At 50.4% G+C, this 20,780-nt stretch overlaps 2 protein-coding genes across 6 annotated transcripts; one reads left to right on the plus strand and one right to left on the minus strand.

The window, feature by feature from the left end:
• The first annotated feature begins 4,144 nt into the window (after positions 1 to 4,144).
• KAT5 (lysine acetyltransferase 5) lies at positions 4,145 to 12,561 on the plus strand. Of its 4 annotated transcripts, XM_084756655.1 has the most exons (14): positions 4,153 to 4,343; positions 4,443 to 4,509; positions 4,828 to 4,896; positions 4,987 to 5,123; positions 5,410 to 5,565; positions 5,655 to 5,729; positions 6,037 to 6,111; positions 6,572 to 6,820; positions 6,895 to 6,984; positions 9,884 to 10,024; positions 10,099 to 10,192; positions 11,597 to 11,756; positions 11,855 to 11,936; positions 12,024 to 12,561. In XM_084756655.1, the coding sequence occupies exons 1-14, from the start codon at positions 4,332 to 4,334 to the stop codon at positions 12,156 to 12,158; spliced, it is 1,542 nt and encodes a 513-aa protein (XP_084612781.1). In that variant the 5' UTR covers positions 4,153 to 4,331; the 3' UTR covers positions 12,159 to 12,561. The 4 variants fall into 4 exon arrangements, with proteins under 4 accessions (XP_084612782.1, XP_084612781.1, XP_084612780.1 ...); XM_084756654.1 differs by having other exon boundaries at positions 4,317 to 4,509; XM_084756656.1 differs by lacking the exon at positions 9,884 to 10,024 and having other exon boundaries at positions 4,145 to 4,509.
• A 79-nt stretch (positions 12,562 to 12,640) lies between these two features.
• Positions 12,641 to 20,657, minus strand: RNASEH2C (ribonuclease H2 subunit C). Of its 2 annotated transcripts, XM_084756729.1 has the most exons (5): positions 19,840 to 20,657; positions 13,480 to 13,702; positions 13,313 to 13,356; positions 12,992 to 13,111; positions 12,641 to 12,774 (listed from the first exon to the last, which is right to left on the minus strand). In XM_084756729.1, the coding sequence occupies exons 1-5, from the start codon at positions 20,104 to 20,106 to the stop codon at positions 12,748 to 12,750; spliced, it is 681 nt and encodes a 226-aa protein (XP_084612855.1). In that variant the 5' UTR covers positions 20,107 to 20,657; the 3' UTR covers positions 12,641 to 12,747. The 2 variants fall into 2 exon arrangements, with proteins under 2 accessions (XP_084612855.1, XP_084612854.1); XM_084756728.1 differs by lacking the exon at positions 19,840 to 20,657 and having other exon boundaries at positions 13,187 to 13,356.
• Positions 20,658 to 20,780: the final 123 nt, after the last annotated feature.

A 20,780-nucleotide genomic window follows, 5' to 3' on the forward strand; every position in this document is an offset into this window, starting at 1 on the left:
TCAAACTCAGAGTTTCGCCTGCCTTTGACTCCGGGTGCTGGGATTAAAGGTGTGCACCACCACACCTGGCAAGTTGTTGGCTTTTTTGGGGGGGCGGGGGGTTGTTTTGTGTTTTGAGACAGGGTTTCTCTGTGTAGCCCTGGCTGTCCTGGACTTGCTTTGTAGAGCAGGCTGGCCTGCATCCATTCTGCCTCTGATCCTGAGTGCTGGGATTAAAGGCATAAACCACCATCCTTGGCTTTTTCTTTTTTCTTTTCTTTTCTTTTAAGAGCTAATAAAGTTAACCCTAGGTCAGAGGCAGGGCAAAGCAAAAAAACAAAACAACAACAACAACAACAACAACAACAAAAAAAAAAACCAGACAGAGCAAGCAACCAGTTGACAGGAAGTAAACATGGGAAAAAAGCCATAGAGAATGAGAGGAAGACTGGAGGATGGAGAGACACACAGGAAGTAGAAAGGAGGGACATTTAAGATATCCCGGAGAAGGAGAAAGGACCTTTTTCCTTCTGGGACGTGAGCTAACTAGGAAAGTCATCTCGGTGCTTTCTCTGGCTCTAGAGTTTTTATTGATAAAATTGAACGTTTGAGACTTTCTTTCTTTATAACAACATTCCTGGGTCTTGGAATAGCCCCCCAATACTAGTGGGGAAATGTCTAACTCTAAATTACATCACACTAGAAGAGTCACTTTGGATATTTAAAGTAAGCACAGAAAAGCATCTTTGTGCCTGCTAACTGGCGGGTTTACTTTGTATATGCTCCACCTTAGTCTCCTGGCCCTGGGCCCTCATCTCCAGCAGTTACAATAGCCACCTGGCCCTGGGCCCCAGCCCCTGGGCCCTCATCTCCAGCAGTTACAATAGCCAGTGTTTATTTGGATGGGCTATGTGCCAAGGTTGAGCTAAATACTGTTCAAATGCTATCACTGCATCTAAGGATTACAGCCAGCCTTTATAGTACCATTAATATCTCACCTTTATAGGTCAGATAACAACATTGGACATTAAGTGACATGCCAGGCGTACAGCTTGGGGGCGGGGTGGGGAGATGGCCCAGGCTGTCTGTCCTGACTAGTTTCATGTCAACTTTACACAAGCTAGAGTCATTTAAGAAGAGGTAGTCTGAGGCGGGCGTGGTGGCGCACAGTTTTACCCCAGAACTTGGGAAGTAGAGGCAGGCAGATCACTGTGAGTTCGAGGCCAGCCTGGTCTACAAAGTGAGTCCAGGACAGCCAAGGCCACACAGAGAAACCCTGTCTCGAAAACCAAAACAAAACAGAAGAGGTGCTTGGAATTTGGAAAGTGCCTTCGTAAGCTTTATCTGTAAGCAACTCTGGATTGCGTTTTCTTCATTAGTGATTAATGTGGGAGGCCCCAGGCTGCTGTGGGCGGTGCCATCCCTGAGCAAATGGTCCAAGGATATAGAAGAAAACAGACCGGGCTGGGCGTGGGGGTGCACATCTTTAATCCCAGCACTCTGAAGGCAGAGGCAGGCAGATCTCCGTGAGTTCAAGGCCAGGGCTGTTACACAGAGAAACCCTGTCTCGAAAAGCAACAACAAAGCAGGCTGAACAAGCTGCCAGCCAATAAGCATCATTCCTGCCCTGATTTCCTTAGACGATGGACAACATTCTGTAGGAAATAAACCTTTCCAGGGTTGGAGACATGGCTCAGTGGTTAAGGGCACTGACTGCTCTTCCAAAAGTCCTGAGTTCAACTCCCAGCAACACATGGTGCCTCTATAGTGAGATCTGATGCCCTCTTCTGTCCTGCAGCTGTACGTGCAGGCAGAACACTGTATGCATAATAAAAAATAAATAAATCTTAAAAAAAACAAAACCTTTCCTTCCCATGATACTTTTGGTCAAGATATTTATCACAGCAACAGAAACCCTAAGTAAGCCAATCTAATACCAGAGATATCAGATACGCTTCCATAATTACAGATTTTGGGAGGCTGAGGCAGGAAGGTCATGTGTCCAAGGTCAGCCCGGGACTTAAGAACAAAGGAATATGAGAGAGGGAAGGCAAAAGCTATCTTGTCAACTGCAGTAGTTAAAATATGACCCAGGACAGAAGTGCTGGAGGCAGCCTTAGGGGCTCTATGTAGCTCTGGCTGTCCCGGAGCTCACTATATAGAGCAGGCTGGCCTCAAACTCAGAGATGCCACTGGTTCTGCCGCCCAGGGCTGGTGCTAAAGGCATGGGCCGTGATGTTTGTTTGTTTGCTTTATGATAGCTTTGGCTTTGGAACCAGAAAAACAAAATAAACTAACAAACAAACAAAAAACCAAGAACACTATAATAGAATCAGTGTAGAATGGCACTGTGAAGAAAGATTATAGATTCATGAGGCCAAGCTTGAACTGCACATCTTTAATCTGACCACCTAGCTCTGTGTTCAAGGCCAGCCTAGTCTACATAGTGACTTCCAAGCCAGAGCTTCATCGAGAGACCAACAGGTAACTAAGTAAGTAAGTAAGCAAATAAGGGCTGGAGAGATGGTTAAAAGCATGTGCTGCTCTTCTCAGCACCCACATAGGGGCTCATAATTGTCTGCAACTCCATTTCTAGGGGTCCAATGCCCTCTTCTGGCTTTCACAGGCACTGCATGCACACAATGCAGGCATACATGTAGGTAACAGTCATATACATAAAACTAACTAACTAAATAAATAAATAAAAAGATGCATAGAGCCAAAGCAGGAAAGCAAAACTGGGTCCCGTCTATGTGAGGCTGTAGTAAGTGACACCAGCAGTGGTGTTTCAGCCCCTCAGGAGAAGGTCTGGGTACTGTGAAAGATCTGGATACTGTGAAACATACAGTGTGCTTGCACAAGCCTGAAGTTATCCACATAACAAATTCCAGGCCAACCAGGGCTAGAGTGAGATCCTGTCTCAAAACAAAACAAAACAACAACAAAGCTATTGGTTTTTAAATATCCCTGTCATAAACATGTAAGGGCCACCAGCAGGTGCCCAGAGTAGATAAGTATAATGACGTCAGCCATATGCTGAACGAGCGTGATAAGAGTGACGTAGAAAGCTAGATTAACAGAAACGTGTGAATTAGAAATGATAAGGTTAAGTTAAATATAAAAGCCCTGAGAAGAAGCAGTCAGTTATCTCGCCTTCACCATGACTGCCTAAACACGGCCAGTTCGTGAACGAGATCCACCGACGCAGACGCAGACCGAACCTCTGACAATCTGAAACCGGAAGCCAGAAAACACCTAACTTCGGACTAACACCAAGCAGTCGAGCAAACGACGTCGCGGCTCCGAACCTGACAAGCTGGACACGACTCTTCGATCAGGTCGTATACCTTATGCTATGAAATGTTAGATGCCACTCCTATTAGGATTAAGACAGTGTTAAGTATGAGATTGGAATGGAATGGTATTGGTGGTTCGCACTAGTAGTGGCCACCATAGCTTTGGTGTGGTGTTGTTTTTGCATTGCTTTCTTACTGGAACACCCAGTGAGTTTCAATAAACGCCTTTGCTCCACTATCACTAACGTGTCACAGGCTGAGTCTCTTCGGGATCCTGAGTGCGGAGTGCTCAGTGCTCGCGACAATCCCTTAAGCTGAACATCGCAGTCTGCACACATATCAAATCCAAGTGTTATCACTAATGCTCCTGTGACAACTTTTCCAAAAGTGGCCACATGGAGCTGGAACCATTTACACTAATAACACTTAGAACAAAGGCTAGGTTTTTTGTTTTTGTTTTTTTGTTTTTTGAGACAGGGTTTCTCTGTGTAGCCTTGGCTGTCCTGGACTCCCTTTGTAGACCAGGCTGGCCTCGAACTCACATAGATCCGCCTGCCTCTGCCTCCCGAGTGCTGGGATTAAAGGCCAGCAAAAACTGAAACTCTTGCTAAATCCCCATGCCTGCGGAATCATATGCAAACACCTGGCTGGTTCTTTAAATCCCTTCAGCTACTGACTGCCCAGGGTCGAAAATCCTACTTTCAGCCTCTTACTCAGGGCGACGCCTCCCGCTACCACAACAAGGAACAGCCCAGGTCACAGCCTAAACACTTGATCTGCGTGACCGGCGTCGCACCCGGTGGGCGTCACGTGACAGACTAGGCATTCCTCCAATCGCAGTGCGAGTTGTGGAGATTCCATCTAGAACTGGTCCTCAGGGTTACTCCACCCTGTTCTTCCATTCCCCAAACGGGCCTGCTTCTTACTACCAACCAGCTATCGAGGACTCTCAAGTATTTTCTCACAAATGCTTCGAGGGGTTCGGGCCTATAGCGCACTCAGTTCCGGAAGTGACGTCTCCCAGAGGGGCCGGAAGTGGCAGTGGAGGGAGGGAAGATGGCGGAGGTGGTGAGTCCGGTGCCCGGGGCGGGGCGGAGGGAGCCAGGGGAGGTGGGTAGAGCCCGAGGCCCCCCAGTAGCCGACCCTGGCGCCGCGCTGTCTCCCCAGGGGGAGATAATCGAGGGCTGCCGCCTGCCCGTGCTGCGGCGCAACCAGGACAACGAAGATGAGTGGCGTGAGTGACGTCGGGGGGCGGGCCCAAGGAACCAGAGGGCGAGGGGCGGGCGGGAGTCAACGATCACGGGAGGGGGAGGGGCTTCTGCAATCCTGGGGCGGTCGCAGATACTCGAAAGGAGGGGCGTGGCTTTTAGACGTACGGAGATGAGTCAGGCGGGGCTTGGAGAGAGGTGTCACTTGGTGACTGAAGGGGTCCTGAGGCAGCCCTTCTAAGTGCTGGGCATAGGGATCCAGCCTGGAGGTGGAATTCAGGTCGAAGGGTGGAGTCTCATGACCTGCCCTGGCTAAGAGCGCCTGTCTGTGTTGTTCCCCACAGCCCTGGCTGAGATCCTGAGCGTGAAGGACATCAGTGGCCGGAAGCTTTTCTATGTGCATTACATTGATTGTGAGTCCTGGGCCTGGACGAAGTGGGGTGGCCGGAGAGGGTTGAGGGCCGCCTCTGGCATTCCCTCCTGAGCCATTTTCGTTGCTGCAGTCAACAAACGTCTGGATGAATGGGTGACTCACGAGCGGCTGGACTTAAAGAAGATCCAATTCCCCAAGAAAGAGGCCAAGACCCCTACCAAGAACGGACTTCCTGGGTCCCGCCCCGGCTCTCCCGAAAGAGAGGTGGTGAGTAGGTCCCCCATTTCACCTTCCTCTCCTGCCTCTTCCTTCTTGCATCTCTTGGCCTCAGGGGTTCCTGAATGGGTAGAAGGCAGCATTCTCCTGCCGTGGCTTCAGCTTGCAAAGGATGGGGACCAAATGGCAGGTGTAGCTTCCAGAGTCCACTGTTGCCTTGCTCTAATGAAGGCAGAGAGTGGGATTTGATCACTCCATGCCTAGGGGCCCACCCTCCCCTTCCGCCATCCCACTACCATCCCCACCCCAGAGGAAGACCCTGGACCTATCTCTACAGCCGGCCTCCGCCCAGGCCAGCGGGAAGACTTTGCCAATCCCGGTCCAGATCACACTCCGCTTCAACCTGCCCAAGGAGCGGGAGGCCATTCCCGGTGGTGAGCCCGACCAGCCGCTCTCCTCCAGCTCATGCCTGCAACCCAGCCACCGCTCAACGGTACCCTCAGCAATTCCAGGGACCTTGCTTTCTTCTCAGGTCCCACTTTCTCTACCTTCTGACCCACCTTTCTTGGTTTCTCTCTGCAGAAACGGAAGGTGGAGGTGGTTTCACCAGCAACTCCAGTGCCCAGCGAGACAGCCCCAGCCTCAGTTTTCCCCCAGGTGAGTCTTTTTTTTTTTTAAGGTTTATTTTTATTTTATGTGTATGAGTGTCTGAATTATGTATGCCCCACTTGCATGCCTGGTGCCCATGGCTAGAAGAGGGCATTGCAGCCGTTGAAATTGGAGTTAGAGATGGTTGTGAACCACCATATGGGTGCTGGGAAAGGAACCCATGTCCTCTAGAAGAGCAGCCAGGGTCCGAGCCATCCTGACAGCCCCTCCCGCCTCTCCCTCTCCTTCCTTGCTGTCTGGCAGCCTCCTTCAGGCTTATCACACAGTCACCCATCTTCTTCTGTCTCATCCACAGAATGGATCAGCCCGTAGGGCGGTGGCAGCACAGCCAGGCCGGAAGCGGAAATCTAACTGCTTGGGCACTGATGAGGTGGGTATAAAGAAGCAGAGGAAGAAGAGAACTGGGAGAAGGGGAGCAAATGGTCTTGGGCAAGGAGGGTTCATTCAGTGACTAAATTAAAAGCAAACAAGTGCTGGGCATGGTGGTGCACGCCTTTAATCCCAGCACCGGGGAGGCAGAGGCAGGAGGATCTCTATGTGAGTTCGAGGCCAGCCTGGTCTACAAAGCGATCCAAGACAGCCAAGGCTACACAGAGAAACCCTGTCTCAAAAATAAAGTAGAAATAAAATAAAAGCAAATGAGAGGTATTGGGCAGTAAGGGTGTTGATGGGATTAAGACCCAGGCAGACTAACCACTGGGTGTTTTTTATCATGTTACCAGTTTCCTGGTTTCGGTTTATTTTGGAAAATGGGGATCATGATGCAGAAACCTGTGGCAGTATTCTGCTTAACTGTGCTAACATCTTGTATTTCCATTTGCCTTGGGCAGGACTCTCAGGACAGCTCAGATGGAATACCATCAGCGCCACGCATGACTGGCAGCTTGGTGTCTGACCGGAGTCACGACGACATTGTCACCCGGATGAAGAACATTGAGTGTATTGAGCTTGGCCGGCATCGCCTCAAGCCGTGGTACTTCTCCCCGTACCCACAAGAGCTCACCACACTACCCGTCCTCTACCTGTGCGAATTCTGCCTCAAATATGGCCGTAGCCTCAAGTGTCTGCAGCGCCACTTGGTAGGAGGGGTCCTGGGAGGCTGCCTCCCCGTATACCCTCACCAGTCCCTGCCTGATCCTGCTCTTGTCCTTAGACCAAATGTGACCTTCGGCATCCTCCAGGCAACGAAATTTACCGCAAGGGCACCATCTCCTTTTTTGAGATTGATGGACGGAAAAACAAGGTCAGTGGCTGGGGCAGTGGAGCCTGCAATACGTCATATGAACAACTTTTTCCTGCCCAGAGCACTTGACCACTCTGGCTATAGATCAGTTTAGCCTGTTTTTATTGAATTGCTGATGTAAAGCAGAGGTGGGGGAATGTAGGGAATACTAGGATTTGGACAAGTTCTGTTCCTGAGAGGTCGATGGCAGAAGCAGACATAGAACAGCTGTTCAGATCCCAATATGAGAAGTGATGGGAAACAAAAGGGTGGGTTAGCAGAATTCAAAAGAAGCAGTTATGAGAGCTTAGAGGTAGTGTATGCCTATAATCCCAGCACTCAGAAAGCTCGAGTTCAAAGTTAGCCTGGGCTATAGTGAGAATGACCTTGTTTCACAGAAACAAAAAAACAAAAAAACAAAAAAAAAAAAAACACCGATAAAAACGTATCTCTGTGAGTTCAAGGCCAGCCTGGTCTACAAAGTGAGTTCAGGACAGCCAAGAGAAAAACCCTGTCTTGAAAAAACATAAAAAACAAAAACAAAAACAAAAAAACAGCTTAGCCAAGCATGGTGGTACATTTGTACGCACAGCATCCAGGAGGCTGAAGACAGAGGAAATTAAGGCTGAACTACAGACTGCATAGTAAACCGCTTTCTCAAAAAACAAAAACAGGATCTTTGGTTGGGTATGGTGGCATAGTCTTTATTTCTAACACTCAGGAAGTGGTGATAGGCAGAGTTCTGCTGGTCGAGAGGGAGTTCCAGGCCAGTCAGAGCTATAGTCAGACCCTGTTTCTAAAAGTTTGCAGGTTGACCTGTGGGCCTGGACGTGATGTTTAAGGCAGTGAAGCAGTTGCATTCAGAGATTGGGCACTGACATACCAGGACAGTGAACGTGAGAAGGAAAAGAAAAGGGAGGGGTGAAAAGGCAAGGTCGGGGACCAGGGGACAGGGACAAGATCAGTGGGGAGGTGCTCGCTTCGGCAGCACATATACTAGAATTGGAATGATACAGAGAAGATTAGCATGGTTCCTGCGCAAGGATGACACGCAAATTTGTGAAGCGTTCCTTTATGTTATACAGAATTTATTAGATGAGTGTGGGGGGAGAAGGAAAGAGGGAAGGGGTACCCCAGAGAGAGGAGAGCTGGAGAGGAGAGGGAAGGAGAGAGGGAGAGCTAGAGGTAGAGAGGAGAGAGAGGTAAAAAGAGATCTAGAGAGGGAGAGAGAGAGAGTGATAGACAGAAAGTAGAAAGGGGGCTGGAGAGATGGCTCAGAGGTTAAGAGCACTGGCTGCTCTTCCAGAGGTCCTGAGTTCAATTCCCAGCAACCACATGGTGTGGCTGACAACCGTCTACGATGTGATCTGATGCCCTCTTCTGGAATTCAGGTGTACATGCAGATAGAGCACTCAGAGTCATAAAATAAATAAGTAAATCTTAAAAAAAAATTAGAAAGAGAAGAGGGAGGTAGAGAGAGGAGAGGTAGAGAAGTAGAGAGAGGCAAAAAGAGAAATAAAGATCTAGAGAGGGGTAGAGAGCGCATTCTATATTTTAAAAAAAAGATCAGTGGGGAGGAGCAGGTTTGGTTTTCTGTAGGTGACTAGTATGGAGCTCATTGAAATACACACTTCTAAAGATATAGAGGGAGAGTGGCAGGTACCTGGATTGGTGGGGGAACTCACCTTAAAGAGGAGCTACCTCTTTAAGAGAAAGACACAAAGCTCCATACTGCTGTGTATTAAGTGTGGTGTTTGAGTAAACGGCCAGTGAGTAGTTGCGAAGCTGTCTGAAATACCTCTAGTAATCACATGTGTAGTAAAGCAGCCAGTCCAGAGTTTTCCAGGAAGGACACCTAAGCTGGAAATTTATTCATTTTTTTCTTTCTTTCTTTCTTTCTTTCTCTTTTTCTGAGACATGGTTTCCTCTGTGTAGCTCTGGCTGTCCTGGTCTCTCTTTGTAGACCAGGCTGGCCTCGAACTCAGAGAGATCCGCCTGCCTCTGCTTCCCGAGTGCTGGGATTAAAGGCGTGTACCACCACACTCAGCTAAGGCCAGTAGTTTTCTTAACACTTCCTTGGAGAATAGCAGCCCAGTTCCCAGGAAGCATCACTGTGGCTGAGCATTAGCGTTTTGACACCGGGACTCTAAGGATAGCCACATGGTTAGAACTTCTCTCCTGAGTATGACTCCAGACTCCATGCAGAATTTAATTTAAAATAAATTAAAAATAAAATAAAATAAAATCTATGTATTCCTAGCTCTCTGACTTCAAACTTGTAGCCTGCCTCTATTTGTTAAGTGCTGAGATTGTAGGCATACACCAGCATGCCTGGCTTGGAAATATTCTTGACTGTTGTTAAGTGGAACAGTGGGCAGTGCAGGCCTTGCTGAATATATGGAAGCTATGCAGCTCACCGGGGGGCAGACAGTTGGATACCAGCATGTAGGCTCCTGGCACTTAAGCACTGGTGAGCGGCTCACTGGTGCCCGGGTAGCTCATCACCTGTCAGCTGGAATAGCACAAGGAAGAGCTCTTTAGAGCCCTGAGATGGCCCAGTGGGTAGAAGCACTTGTCACACAGCCTGACCATCTGAGTCGCTCTGTAGAGCCCATAGTGGGAGGAGAATGGTCTCCCAACAGGTTCCTGACTTCCACTTGCCTGTTACACACCTGTGTCACATATACCATAATAAAACTAACTCTTTGCCGGGCGTGGTGGCGCACGCCTTTAATCCCAGCACTAGGGAGGCAGAGGCAGGTGGATCGCTGTGAGTTCGAGGCCAACCTGGTGTACAAAGTGAGACCAGGACAGCGAAGGCAACACAGAGAAACCCTGTCTCAAAAAAACCAACCAAACAAAAAACTGACTCTTTAAATAGTACCCCAGACCACTGACTGACAGGCCTTTTCCTTTACAGAGTTATTCACAAAACCTGTGTCTTCTGGCCAAGTGTTTCCTCGACCACAAGACATTATACTATGACACAGACCCCTTCCTCTTCTATGTGATGACAGAGTATGACTGCAAGGGCTTCCATATCGTGGGCTACTTCTCCAAGGTCAGCACTCACCAGGCTGCCCCTCAGCCCTGCCTTAGCCCAGCCTTCATTAACCCGACCAACTCTTCTTCCAGGAAAAGGAATCCACAGAAGATTACAACGTGGCCTGCATCTTGACTCTGCCTCCCTATCAGCGCCGGGGCTACGGCAAGCTGCTTATTGAGTTCAGTGAGTATGTGCTGCCTAAGCAGGAGAAGGGAGGCCGCCAGCCCAGGCTGGCGCGAGTGTGCCCTCACCCATGCTTCACGGGCTGGCATGCCAGGCACCAGCAGTAGGCGCCCAGCACCCACTCCTCACTGGCTAACAGTCTACGTGCCACTCAGCTTTCCCCATATTGGAATCACCTGTTCCCATCTGGAGCTCTGGATAGCTCAGTTAGCTCCTTGTGTTCACTTGTGGATGTGTCCCCCTAAACAAGTTATCTGTCAAGGACCAGTGGTCAAGTCACTAGGTATTCTCTGAGCCTTGCAGGCAGGAGGTGTTGAAAATACTATTTAACCCACTAAGAAGAGACTTGTGTGCTGCTGCTTTGTCAGGAGCCTAGGAGGGCTTTGGCCCTTTGTGAGAACACCGGCTCATAACCCTGCAGCCACTGTTTCCTAGGGTTAGTCCACTCATTCCCATTCCGTCCACTTAACCATTCTCTGACCCAGAGGTCAAGGGAAAAGCTTTAGCTTTTTTTGCAAGTGAAAACACACGAAGCATGATCTGTCTGGAATATTTTATTACTGAATGACCCCAAGTTGTGAATCACATTCTCTGGAAACTGGTCCCAGTAGAGCCTGTGAAAGGACACCCAAAGGACAGGCCACAAGATGTGCCTATCATTAGACAGATCAAAGGGAGGCAGGCAACCATTGAGCAGGGTCAGGGACTCAGCTCGAGGCGAGCATGGCATCCAGTGGACCCATGGGCCTGAAGGCCCTGTGCACCGAGTGACCCTCTTCCCCGCCTTGGGTCTTCTTTCCAGACACACCCTCTCTCTGGCCCCTCTTGTCCAAGGGTGCTTAAGCAAAGGGGGGGGGGGGGGGGACGAGCCAACAGATTTAAAGTGTCAGGGGCCATTAGAGGCCAATACAGCTGAAGTTAGGAAGGGTTTCTCCAAACTGAGAGGGACACCCCCAGGGCTGAGAAGAGAATAAAGAGCTGTTGGCTCTGTACAGCTTAAAGGTCTCATGAACTGTCTGGCAGTCAACCGAAGTAAGAGGGAAGGGGCCACTCAAGGCCAGTTCCCTGGCTCTGAAGAAGCACCTCTGTACTTGCCATCCTGTGTTACAAGCAGCTGACACTTACAGGATCACAGCTAGGAAAACATGACACTCAAAAGGGCTCTCTCGCTGCCCTCCTCATACACCAGACACAGGCTAGGACGGCAATGGAAAACCTAGCACTCCATCGCATCAGCTTTTATTGCCTGGCAAGTACCCAGTCAGCAGGCAGGGAAACTACTAATCCAATACAAGAGCGAGTGAGGGACAGAAACCAGGCAACCCGGCTCACCAATCCCTGCTCTTGGGAATTGCAGTAGACTCTTGTGATGCTTACTAACCCTCTTGTGCTCCACTGCTTTAGGCTATGAACTCTCTAAAGTAGAAGGGAAGACAGGGACTCCTGAGAAACCCCTGTCAGACCTGGGCCTCCTATCCTACCGAAGTTACTGGTCCCAGACCATCTTGGAGATCCTGATGGGGCTGAAGTCAGAGAGCGGGGAGAGGCCACAGATCACCATCAAGTGAGCTCGAATGCCCACCTGGGGGTGCATGGTATGGCCTGTCTGTTCCTGGGGACAGATGAATATCCTCAGGGGACTTAACTTTTGCCCTCCCACAGTGAGATCAGTGAAATCACCAGTATCAAGAAAGAAGATGTCATCTCCACACTGCAGTACCTCAATCTCATCAATTACTACAAGGTCAGGAGGCATGCTGAGGGGATAGATGAAGGGTATAGGTTGCAGAACCTATGAGCTGACCACAGGCTGGGTCTGTGTCTTGCCCAGGGCCAGTATATCCTCACGCTATCGGAGGACATCGTGGATGGGCATGAGCGGGCTATGCTCAAGCGGCTCCTTCGAATTGACTCCAAGTGTCTGCACTTCACTCCCAAAGATTGGAGCAAGAGAGGAAAGTGGTGACCAGGCACTACCCACTGCAACACCAAGAGAGCTGGCAGAACTGGGGCTGACATGCTGTCTTGTCCCATGTGGGCTTCGAAGAGGCATGCAAAGGGAGACAGGGCTGAGGACAGCTCCAAAAGGAGGAGAGGCCTGCGAAGGGCCACCCAGTGGCCAGTACCAAGACAAGCTCAGGGCTAGGCCAGCTCCAAGGACAGCTGGCTTATTGGCCCAGGTCTGCTCTGAACACAGGGACCAGAGGGATCCAGGCAGCTGTGTACATTTAAGCCGGGAGGGGAGCATTCTGTACAGAAGACTGGTGATTGTAAAAAATTCTTTTGTAAAGGAGCTGGAAGGTGGGGTGGGCGCTGGATGGAAAGTTCTGGCCCCCCCTGCCCCCAGCAATAAATTGTTTATATAGGCAGAGCTATCACAAGTTCTTGCCAGAGTGGGTGCTATGCAGTGCCGGCTTCAGGGGACTAAGGTGCCCACAGACTCACGGGTGTTGTGAAGTTCATTTATTGGGATAGAAACAGTGGCGCCAAAGTGAGCGTGTTGCTCCCTTATTGGTGTGAAGGGATCTGTGACTTTCATTTTCATGCTCTGGTGCTCAGTCCTCAGGCACCTGTGCGTGAATCTGCAACAGGAGTCACTTCTACTTAGTGTGACTTCTAATACATAGCAGTTGGGTAGGGACCCCTTTTGAGAAAGCCAGATTAGAAAAGTGGGGAGTGCCTCCCGCCACTCCTTAGTCCGGTTCCCAATATGCACATTGCCCTAAGCTCCCCCAACCACCCCCCAAATCACCAGAGACATGATTCAGGGCGGGTGGGAGGCCCCATGTGTACACTTACCGCCGCAGCGAGGCTGGGCCAACCTAGGGCCCTGTGCACTTTGGCATCAGGGCCAGGGACCGTTTCCAGACCCCACAGGGTGAAGTGGCTGAAGCTGCCGGTGGCTCCGATAAAGCGGTCCTGGGAAAGGCCGGTTTCAGAATCGGGAGAGCAGTTACTGCCCTCACCCCGAGCCTACCTTCTCCCTCTGCTCACGAAGTCCCGCGCCAGCGGCTCCTGTGTCTGGTCTGCGTCCCCTGAGAAGTTCAGCTTCCCTAGCAGCCCCTTTCCCATCTCCTCCGCCACCATCACGAATCCCGCAAAGCCCGGCGGCACAGCTACCTCCTCGCCCCGCAGGCCACGACCGCGAAACGACACCTGCAGCCCTGCGGGAGGGACACGCAAAGCTGTCAGGCCCGCCTGGCCCCCGGAGAATGTGTCCGCGGCCTCTCCCGTGGACCACGAAGCCAGACTGCCCTGGGGTCTGCGCGGGGCCTGCCGGGACTCACCGTCTGCACCGTGGCGCACGGCGGGCGTGAAAAAGCGCTCCACTGGGGCGGGCCGGCTCACCAGAACCTCGCAGGGCAGGAGGTGCAGCGTAGCCGGTGTCGGGTCACGCAACGAGCCTGGGCGCAGGTGGACGCGCTGTTTCCCGTCCGCCGCTTCCTCTGGGGTCTCCATCTCAGACGCTCGAACGCTCAGGCAAAAGCTGGCGGGAGAGGCACGCGGGGTCTGTCGGGAGACCAAGCACGCTAGGCGCAGAGCCTTATGGGAATCGTAGTCCTTTCTCTGGCTGCTGCCCTATGCAGGGACACGGGTGTGTGTGTGTGTGTGTGTGTGTGTGCACGCGCGCTCGCGTGAAATATTTAACTTTAACTGTGTATGATCTCCTTATCCTTCGGCCCCCACTTCCCCAGTGTGGGGTTTAGCTGCGCCACCATACCCAGCCCTAACATTTTTAGGGTTCTTACTGTTTGTAAAAACAACTAAACAGATCCCTAGAAGAGTCCTATTTATATAGGTTGTCTGGTAAACTATTTTTGATGGTGATGAGGATTGGACACAGGGCCTTGGACATATTAAGTACGTGCTCTAGAACTACAGTCCTGTAGGGGAAGGGGCCAAGGAAAGAGCATCCCTCCCCGACTTCACTCCAAGATCAGTGTTAATGGTACAGCGCCGAGGTGAAAAGTATCCTGGCGGTTGGGAACTAAGGAATACCATAAAGTCACATCTCTACAACAAACCAACCTCACACAAGAGATTTATTGGGCTGGGTGCACTGGCGCATGCCTGTGATCCCAGCACTCAGGGAGGCAGAAGCAGGAGAATTTCTGTGTTCAAGGCCAGCCTGGTCTACAAAGGATAGTCAAGGCTACACAGAGAAACTCTGTCTCAGAAAAAAAAGGAAAGAATGAAAAGAAAAACTCCCTGCAATGGAACCCACTGCTTGGTTCCTCTCTACCCCACAGTACTAACCCTAACCCACCATCCCTTCAGGGCCCTCTCATCTCTGTACTAGACCTCAAGTGTGCCTTATTTTCCATTCCTCTGGACTCTCAGTCACAAAATATTTTTGCCTTTACTTGACTGGCCCAGACCCCTACCTTTCTACCCAACTCACCTGGACCATCCCACCCAGGGGTCCCAGGATAACCAGGATCATTCTAGCCAGGCTTTGGTCTACTCATTGTCTCTTCCTAAATCTGAGTTCATACAGTAGATGACCTTCTCTGTAGTCTGTCCCTACAAATTAGCCAGGCTGACACCTCTACTAAACTTCTGTCTCCCCAGGGATATAGGGCCTCATCCTCTAAGGTCCAGCTCTCTACTGCTAAGTAGAAAATGCCTAATCCAGTCCCTATAGTCTCCACTACCAAGGATGAAATTCTGTCTTTCCTAGGGGTAGCTGGCTTATGTTCTTGGGCTCCCTCTCCTTGGCCCCTCACATGAGTACCTCCTTGCACCCACTGCCAACCCCTTTCATAAGGTACAGTGGGTTCTCCCATCCCGAACCACTAATCAACAGGCCAAACTAATTGTAGTGGAAGTAAACATGTTTTTGTCTTGATCCCAAATGTGGGATGAGAAACCGCCTTGTGTGAGGGCATGTGATGTTTGTCTGCTGGAAACAAACTTGTGAGAGGGCGAGTGATGTTTGTCTCATGGAAAGGGAACCGCCTGTTGCAGGAGCATAATCTTTGCCAGTTGAAAAACATTCTGCATGGACGATGGGACAGTATAAATAATCCAACAACAAAGATCAAGCACTTTTGCATCACCTTGCATCGTTTGGTTGTTCATCGTTCTGCTTCGAGATGCTCCCAGACAGAGACACTCCAGAGAACACGCCTGGGTTCAGGCTGCTGAGGTTGTGGTCACTTTAGCTGAATTGTGGGTTTGCTGTTTAATGGTCGGCTGGAATCCTGATGAAGAGTGGAATCACCCCAAGGAACTGAGTCTAAAAAGCTCTACTTGACTGTTCCTATTAACCTCTTTTCTCTTCTATCTAGAATAGATGGATTGGAAGGGAGGTAGAGGCATTAAAAAACCCCAAATAAAGTAGGTTTTAAAGAGGTCAAAGCCTAAGCTGGGCATGGTGGCACATGCCTTTAATCCCAGCACTCCAGAGGCAGAAGTAGGTAGATCGCTGTGAGTTCGAGGCCAGCCTGGTCTACAAATCGAGTCCAGAACAGCCAAGGCTACACAGAGAAACCCTGTCTCAAAATAAATAAATAAATAAATAAATAGATCAAAGACTACAACTAATATCTCTTACCTGTACTTTTCATTATCAAAGGGACTCAGCTATTCCTACAAACTGCTGCTCTGACTCTCTTATGTCTGGGTCACTTGTTTCTGCTGGCTTCTGCCACTCACCTTATTTGATTCCAAATTCTAGAGTCCACCTCTTCAGCTGCTTCTGCCCTCCACCTGCTCTAACCACCCATCTGCCCTCACTGATTGGGTAAATGTCCCTCTCTCTGGCTTCTGGAGCCTCCTGTGCCCTCCAGGGTGCCTATCACCTCCCTGCTATGCCCTCCCTCCGGGGCCCCACCAGGTGGGCAATTCTCTAGTTGTTAAAACACTCACTCCTCAGCCAGCCGTGGCGGTGTATGCCTGTAATCTCCCAGCACTCGGGAGACAGAGGCAGGCAGATAACTGTGGGTTTGAGGTCAGCCTGATCTACAAAGTGAGTCCAGGACAGCCAAGGCTACACAGAGAAACCCTGACACAAACAAACAAACACACAAACAAACCACAGTCCTCTTCCTTTGTTGGAACTGTTTCCTTGCCTCCTCCCCATCAGAGTTGTCTGATAAGCCCCACGGTTTCCTTCTGGGTCTCTGTGACCTTGTCTCTCTGGGAAGTTTCACAGCTTTTCCATGCCTTCCTCAGCTCCCACTTGGAGCTTATAAAACACCCCTCAGCAGAGTTCCTCCTGCCTCTGCCTCCCTGAGTGCTGGGATTAAAGGTGTTCGCCACCAAGCCCAGCTCCTTAATTTTTTTGTTCAGCTACCTGGAGGCATCAAGAGGTGTCTAGAGGGAAGCACATCCTAGACAGGACATGGAAACTCCCACCACACGTTTTGCCCCATGTGTCCCTTCCATTTGATTTTGGTTTTTTGAGACAGGGTTTCTCTGTGTAGCCTTGGCTGTCCTGGACTCACTTTGTAGACCAGGCTGGCCTCGAACTCACAGTGATCCGCCTGCCTCTGCCTCCCCAGTGCTGGGATCAAAGGCGTGTACACCACCATGCCCAGCTCTATTTGGTTACTTATCTGCATCTTTTGTAATATATATTAATTTTTTAAAAAACTGTATGTCTCTATATGCAATGTGTGCATGTGTGCAAGTACCTGCGGGGGCCAGACAAGGGTACAGATCTCCTGGAGCTCAAGGCACCTGTAGTTCTGAGCTGTTGGGCACAGGCGCTGGGAACTGAACTCTCTAGTCCCCTGTAATATACTTGTGCTTGGTGAGACAGTCTCACTATGAAGGCCTTAGTTGGCTTTGAACTTGAAGCCTCGGGCTCTGGACTATGAGGCTGATAGGGATCCACCATCACATCGGGCCATGTACCGTCCTCGGTCGGTGATAAGCAGGTGAAGGTAAGTACAGTGTCCCTTAGAAACCACCAAACATACCAAACCAGGGTTGTGGAAACCCTGATTAACAGCCTGATGGCTTGAATCACAGGCCACAACCGGAGACCTGTCATTGGTCTATGAACCGTGACACAGGACACGTAACTTGTTTTGCTGGGTGGAGTTGCTTATCTGGTGGCCAGCGCTGAAGGAGTGGGTGGGTTGAACCGAGGCCTGTGGATTGGTAGGAAGATGGGTGTAAGACAGAGGGCTTATCCTTACGTGGGCTAATTATTCCTTTGTGTGTGAGCTTGTGTTCTGTGGTCCTGTGTGGATGGGTGTGTGTAGAAGGCCAGAGGTGCATGCTGGGTGTCTGGTTGCTCTTTACCTTACTGAGGCAGGAGCTCTCACTGAACTTGGGTTTGCTGACTTGGCTACACTGTGTTGCAATTATCTGTATGGCCTAGGAAGCCAAAAACTGATACAATGAGTCTGTAGTGTATTTTAAAGTTGCAAGCACTATGCTGGGCAGAATCTAAACTACTACTAATCTACTAGTAAACTAAACTACTCTAATCCTATGGCCTCAAAACCTACATGTATCCCAATCACTTGCCAATCTGATCCTCCTCGGATGGCTTCTCTCCCCAACTGTCAACTAACTGTCTAGCAACCAGCTCTTCCAACCTCTCCTCGAAGCCCCACCTTCCTGTCCTTCTGCTCAGCTGATTGGCTAAACAGCGCTTTATTGACAACTGCTACATCTACTCAAGGCATTCCTCCACAACACTGCTTGCTAACAAGCTTCATTAGCAAGCAGAGGTGGTGCACACCTTTAATCCCCCAGCGCTTGGGAGGTAGAGACAAGTAGATCTGTGAGTTCAAGGCCAGCCTGGTCTACAGAGCGAGTTCTAGGACATTCAAAGCTACGTAGAGAAACCCTGTTTTTTTTGGGGGGGGGAGCTCTGTAGACCCTCCTGTCTGCCTTCCAGCTGTGATGAGATGTCGGGGCCGCACCTGGCTTCACACAGGTGCAGAGGGGCCTCACATTGGTCACCTCCTCAGCCTCCTGAGTCTAGATTCTTTATCTTGGACTAAGGCTTAACACATTTCTTGGATTTGTGTGTAAAGAACTGCTTTTTCTGTGTCCCCTCCCTACTATGGTAAGAGAACTGGACGCCATGACTAGGATGGTCTCTAAACCATAGACACAGAGTGGTAAGGCTCTCGATAGCAGCCGCAGGTCTCTGGCTCTGGGTGTGAGGCAGCAGTGGCAGCACCCCCTCGCCATGCCGAGGCACCAAGACGAGTTGGACTTCAGGCGGGGGTGGGGGGAGCCTGGCCTGGGTGAGATAGCTCTGGTGGTGGCTGCTGTGGGGGGGGGCACCTGGCCTGGGTGAGATAGCTCTGGTGGTGGCTGCTGTGGGGGGGGGGGAGCCTGGCCTGGGTGAGATAGCTCTGGTGGTGGCTGCTGTGGAACCCACTTCTCTAGCTTTACTGAGAATTGTATGAGAAGCTGACCTATACCTTTTCTCTACTCAAGCGAACCGGAGAAGTTTCTAGAATGGCCCCCTTTCTGATTTGGCAATGGCTTTTCAGATGAGTGCTATGTATCCCTTCAGGCTCAGAAGACTCAGGAAACTTGGGATCTGGAAATATAGTGAGGGGGTTGGCAAGGCCTATCCCTCACATTATAGAAGCAGTCAGCAGTTTCCGGGGGGACCTGAGGTGGAACTGGCTGCAAGACCTGTAATGCTGGGGCTCAGAGGTTAAGAGCGCTGCCTGCTCTTCTAGACGTCCTGAGTTCAATTCCCAGCAACCACATGGTGGCTATCTATGATGTGATCTGATGCTCTCTTCTGCAGATAAAGCACTCATATACAATAAATAAGTAAATCAGCCGGGCGTGGTGGCGCATGCCTTTAATCCCAGCACTTGCGAGGCAGAGGCAGGTGGATCGCTGTAAATTCAAGGTCAACCTGGTCTACAAAGTGAGTCTAGGACAGCCAAGGCTAACAGAGAGACCCTGTCTCAAAACAACAAAAAATAATAAATAAATCTTAAAAAAAAAAACAAAACACCAAAACTGTAATGCTCCAGAGACGCAGCTGGCTGGAGTGGTCATCCATGCTGGGTTGGCCTTTTTGGTGATACAGCTGGCTTTGAGTCACCTATACTCTTTTTTTTTTCTCCCAGAGCCGAGGGCTGAACCCAGGGCGGACTCTTGTAACTCTGGTCCACTCATTGGCTCACTAGCTAGCCTTGAATGGAACACTGTCTTTGGCCCCCTGTAGAAGTCCTACCTAGGATGAACATTAACAACTCACTGCTACAGTGTGTGCCAGAACCTGGCCTTCTGCTGCAAACTAGCTCTCGCCTTTCCTCTCCTAGATTACCTTGTAAGAAACCAGGGCAGGGCCATGAAACAAAACCACAAAAACCAGTCCTTTCTGTAGAATTCAGGTCGGAAGTCATTCTCCCCTCAGCTTTAGCACATCCTGCTGGGGGCTTTAGGGCTGAGCAGGCTGGAGATGGGCTCCTGTAGAGCTCTGCTTAGTGGCAATGGTGGCCTGCCGTGGGATGACAAAAACACTGCTGCCTCCCAGCTGAGTCACCTCAGAAAAGTCACTTAACTCCGATTCAGCTGGCAGAGTTCCTCCACTGAAGGGCGGGGGTGGGGGTGGGGGGAAGAGAGCCTCAGAGTTGTTGCAAGGATGACATGAAGCATTATGTGTGGAAAATAGCAGCCTGGTGCCTGGCAACACGGTGGCCTCAACATACCTGCATCCTTAGTGTCTTGCACATTTGGAGAAAGAAGGCGCAGAACACGTTCTCAAGCTCTTTCTGAGACAGGGTTTCACTGTGCAGCTGTGTAGCCCTGGCTGGCCTGGAACTCACTGTGCAGAGCAGGCTGGCCTCGAACTCAAGAGATCCACGAGCCTCCCAAGCGCTGGGATTAAAGGCGTGCACCACTACTGCCTTAACAATTAACAAATTCTTATCTGAGAGGATTACTAAACACAGACTGGACTTCCTGATGGCGGCCATGAAAAGTTAGGGTTTTGTTTTGGAGACAGGGTCTCTCTCTGTGTAGCCTTGGCTGTCTTGGATTCACTTTGTAGACCAGGCTGGCCTCAAACTCACAGAGATCCCCCTGCCTCTGCCCCGAGTGCTGGGATTACAGTCGTGCAGCACCGCTCCTGGCTAAAGTTAGGTTTGGTTTGGTTTTGAACCAGATCATGTGGGCCCTCCACCTGCTCAGAACCTTATTGGCATCCTTAAAAAAAAAAAAAAGATTTATGATATATAGTGTTCACCTGCATGTACACCTGCAGGCCAGAAGAGCGCACTAGATCTTATTATAAATGGCTGTGAGCCACCATGTGGCTGCTGGGAATTGGCACCCTTTACAGGTGTTTCCAGCCAGCTCTGCCCAGGGAGCCTTTTCTCCTTACTCCAGGCGGCTGGCGTATGGTCCTCTGCAGTTTGAGCTTGGCTGAGGCAGAGTCGGGAGGCCCAGCTTTAAGCTCCAGCCTTCGTGAGAAGTTGCAAAGCGGTCTGGGGCAGGGGTAGACCTCATGAGAAGCAGTTTTCAGACTATCTGAGCAGGGACTATGGAGGTCTGCAGTACTGGCGTTAGTCTGGATCTTTCTGGGGGCTTATGACCCAACTCCAGGAAGTCTGCTTCCAACATGAGTCCAAAAGAAAACAAGCCAGTCAAG

The sequence above is a fragment of the Acomys minous genome (genome assembly GCF_964271855.1).
Source record: "Acomys minous genome assembly, chromosome: 2".
Taxonomy (NCBI): domain Eukaryota; kingdom Metazoa; phylum Chordata; class Mammalia; order Rodentia; family Muridae; genus Acomys; species Acomys minous.

Bases quoted from the DNA above. Each gene is read 5' to 3' on its own strand.
- KAT5 (XM_084756654.1), top strand. From the start codon at position 4,332: ATGGCGGAGGTGGTGAGTCCGGTGCCCGGGGCGGGGCGGAGGGAGCCA. The intron at 5,124-5,409 runs GTGAGTAGGTCC...CTATCTCTACAG, and splicing joins GCTCTCCCGAAAGAGAGGTG to CCGGCCTCCGCCCAGGCCAG. The intron at 6,112-6,571 runs GTGGGTATAAAG...TGCCTTGGGCAG, and splicing joins ACTGCTTGGGCACTGATGAG to GACTCTCAGGACAGCTCAGA.
- RNASEH2C (XM_084756729.1), bottom strand. From the start codon at position 20,106: ATGGCCGCCATCAGGAAGTCCAGTCTGTGTTTAGTAATCCTCTCAGAT. The intron at 13,357-13,479 runs GTGAGTCCCGGC...TCCCTCCCGCAG, and splicing joins CGTGCGCCACGGTGCAGACG to GGCTGCAGGTGTCGTTTCGC. The intron at 13,112-13,312 runs GTAGCTGTGCCG...GGCCTTTCCCAG, and splicing joins GTGGCCTGCGGGGCGAGGAG to GACCGCTTTATCGGAGCCAC.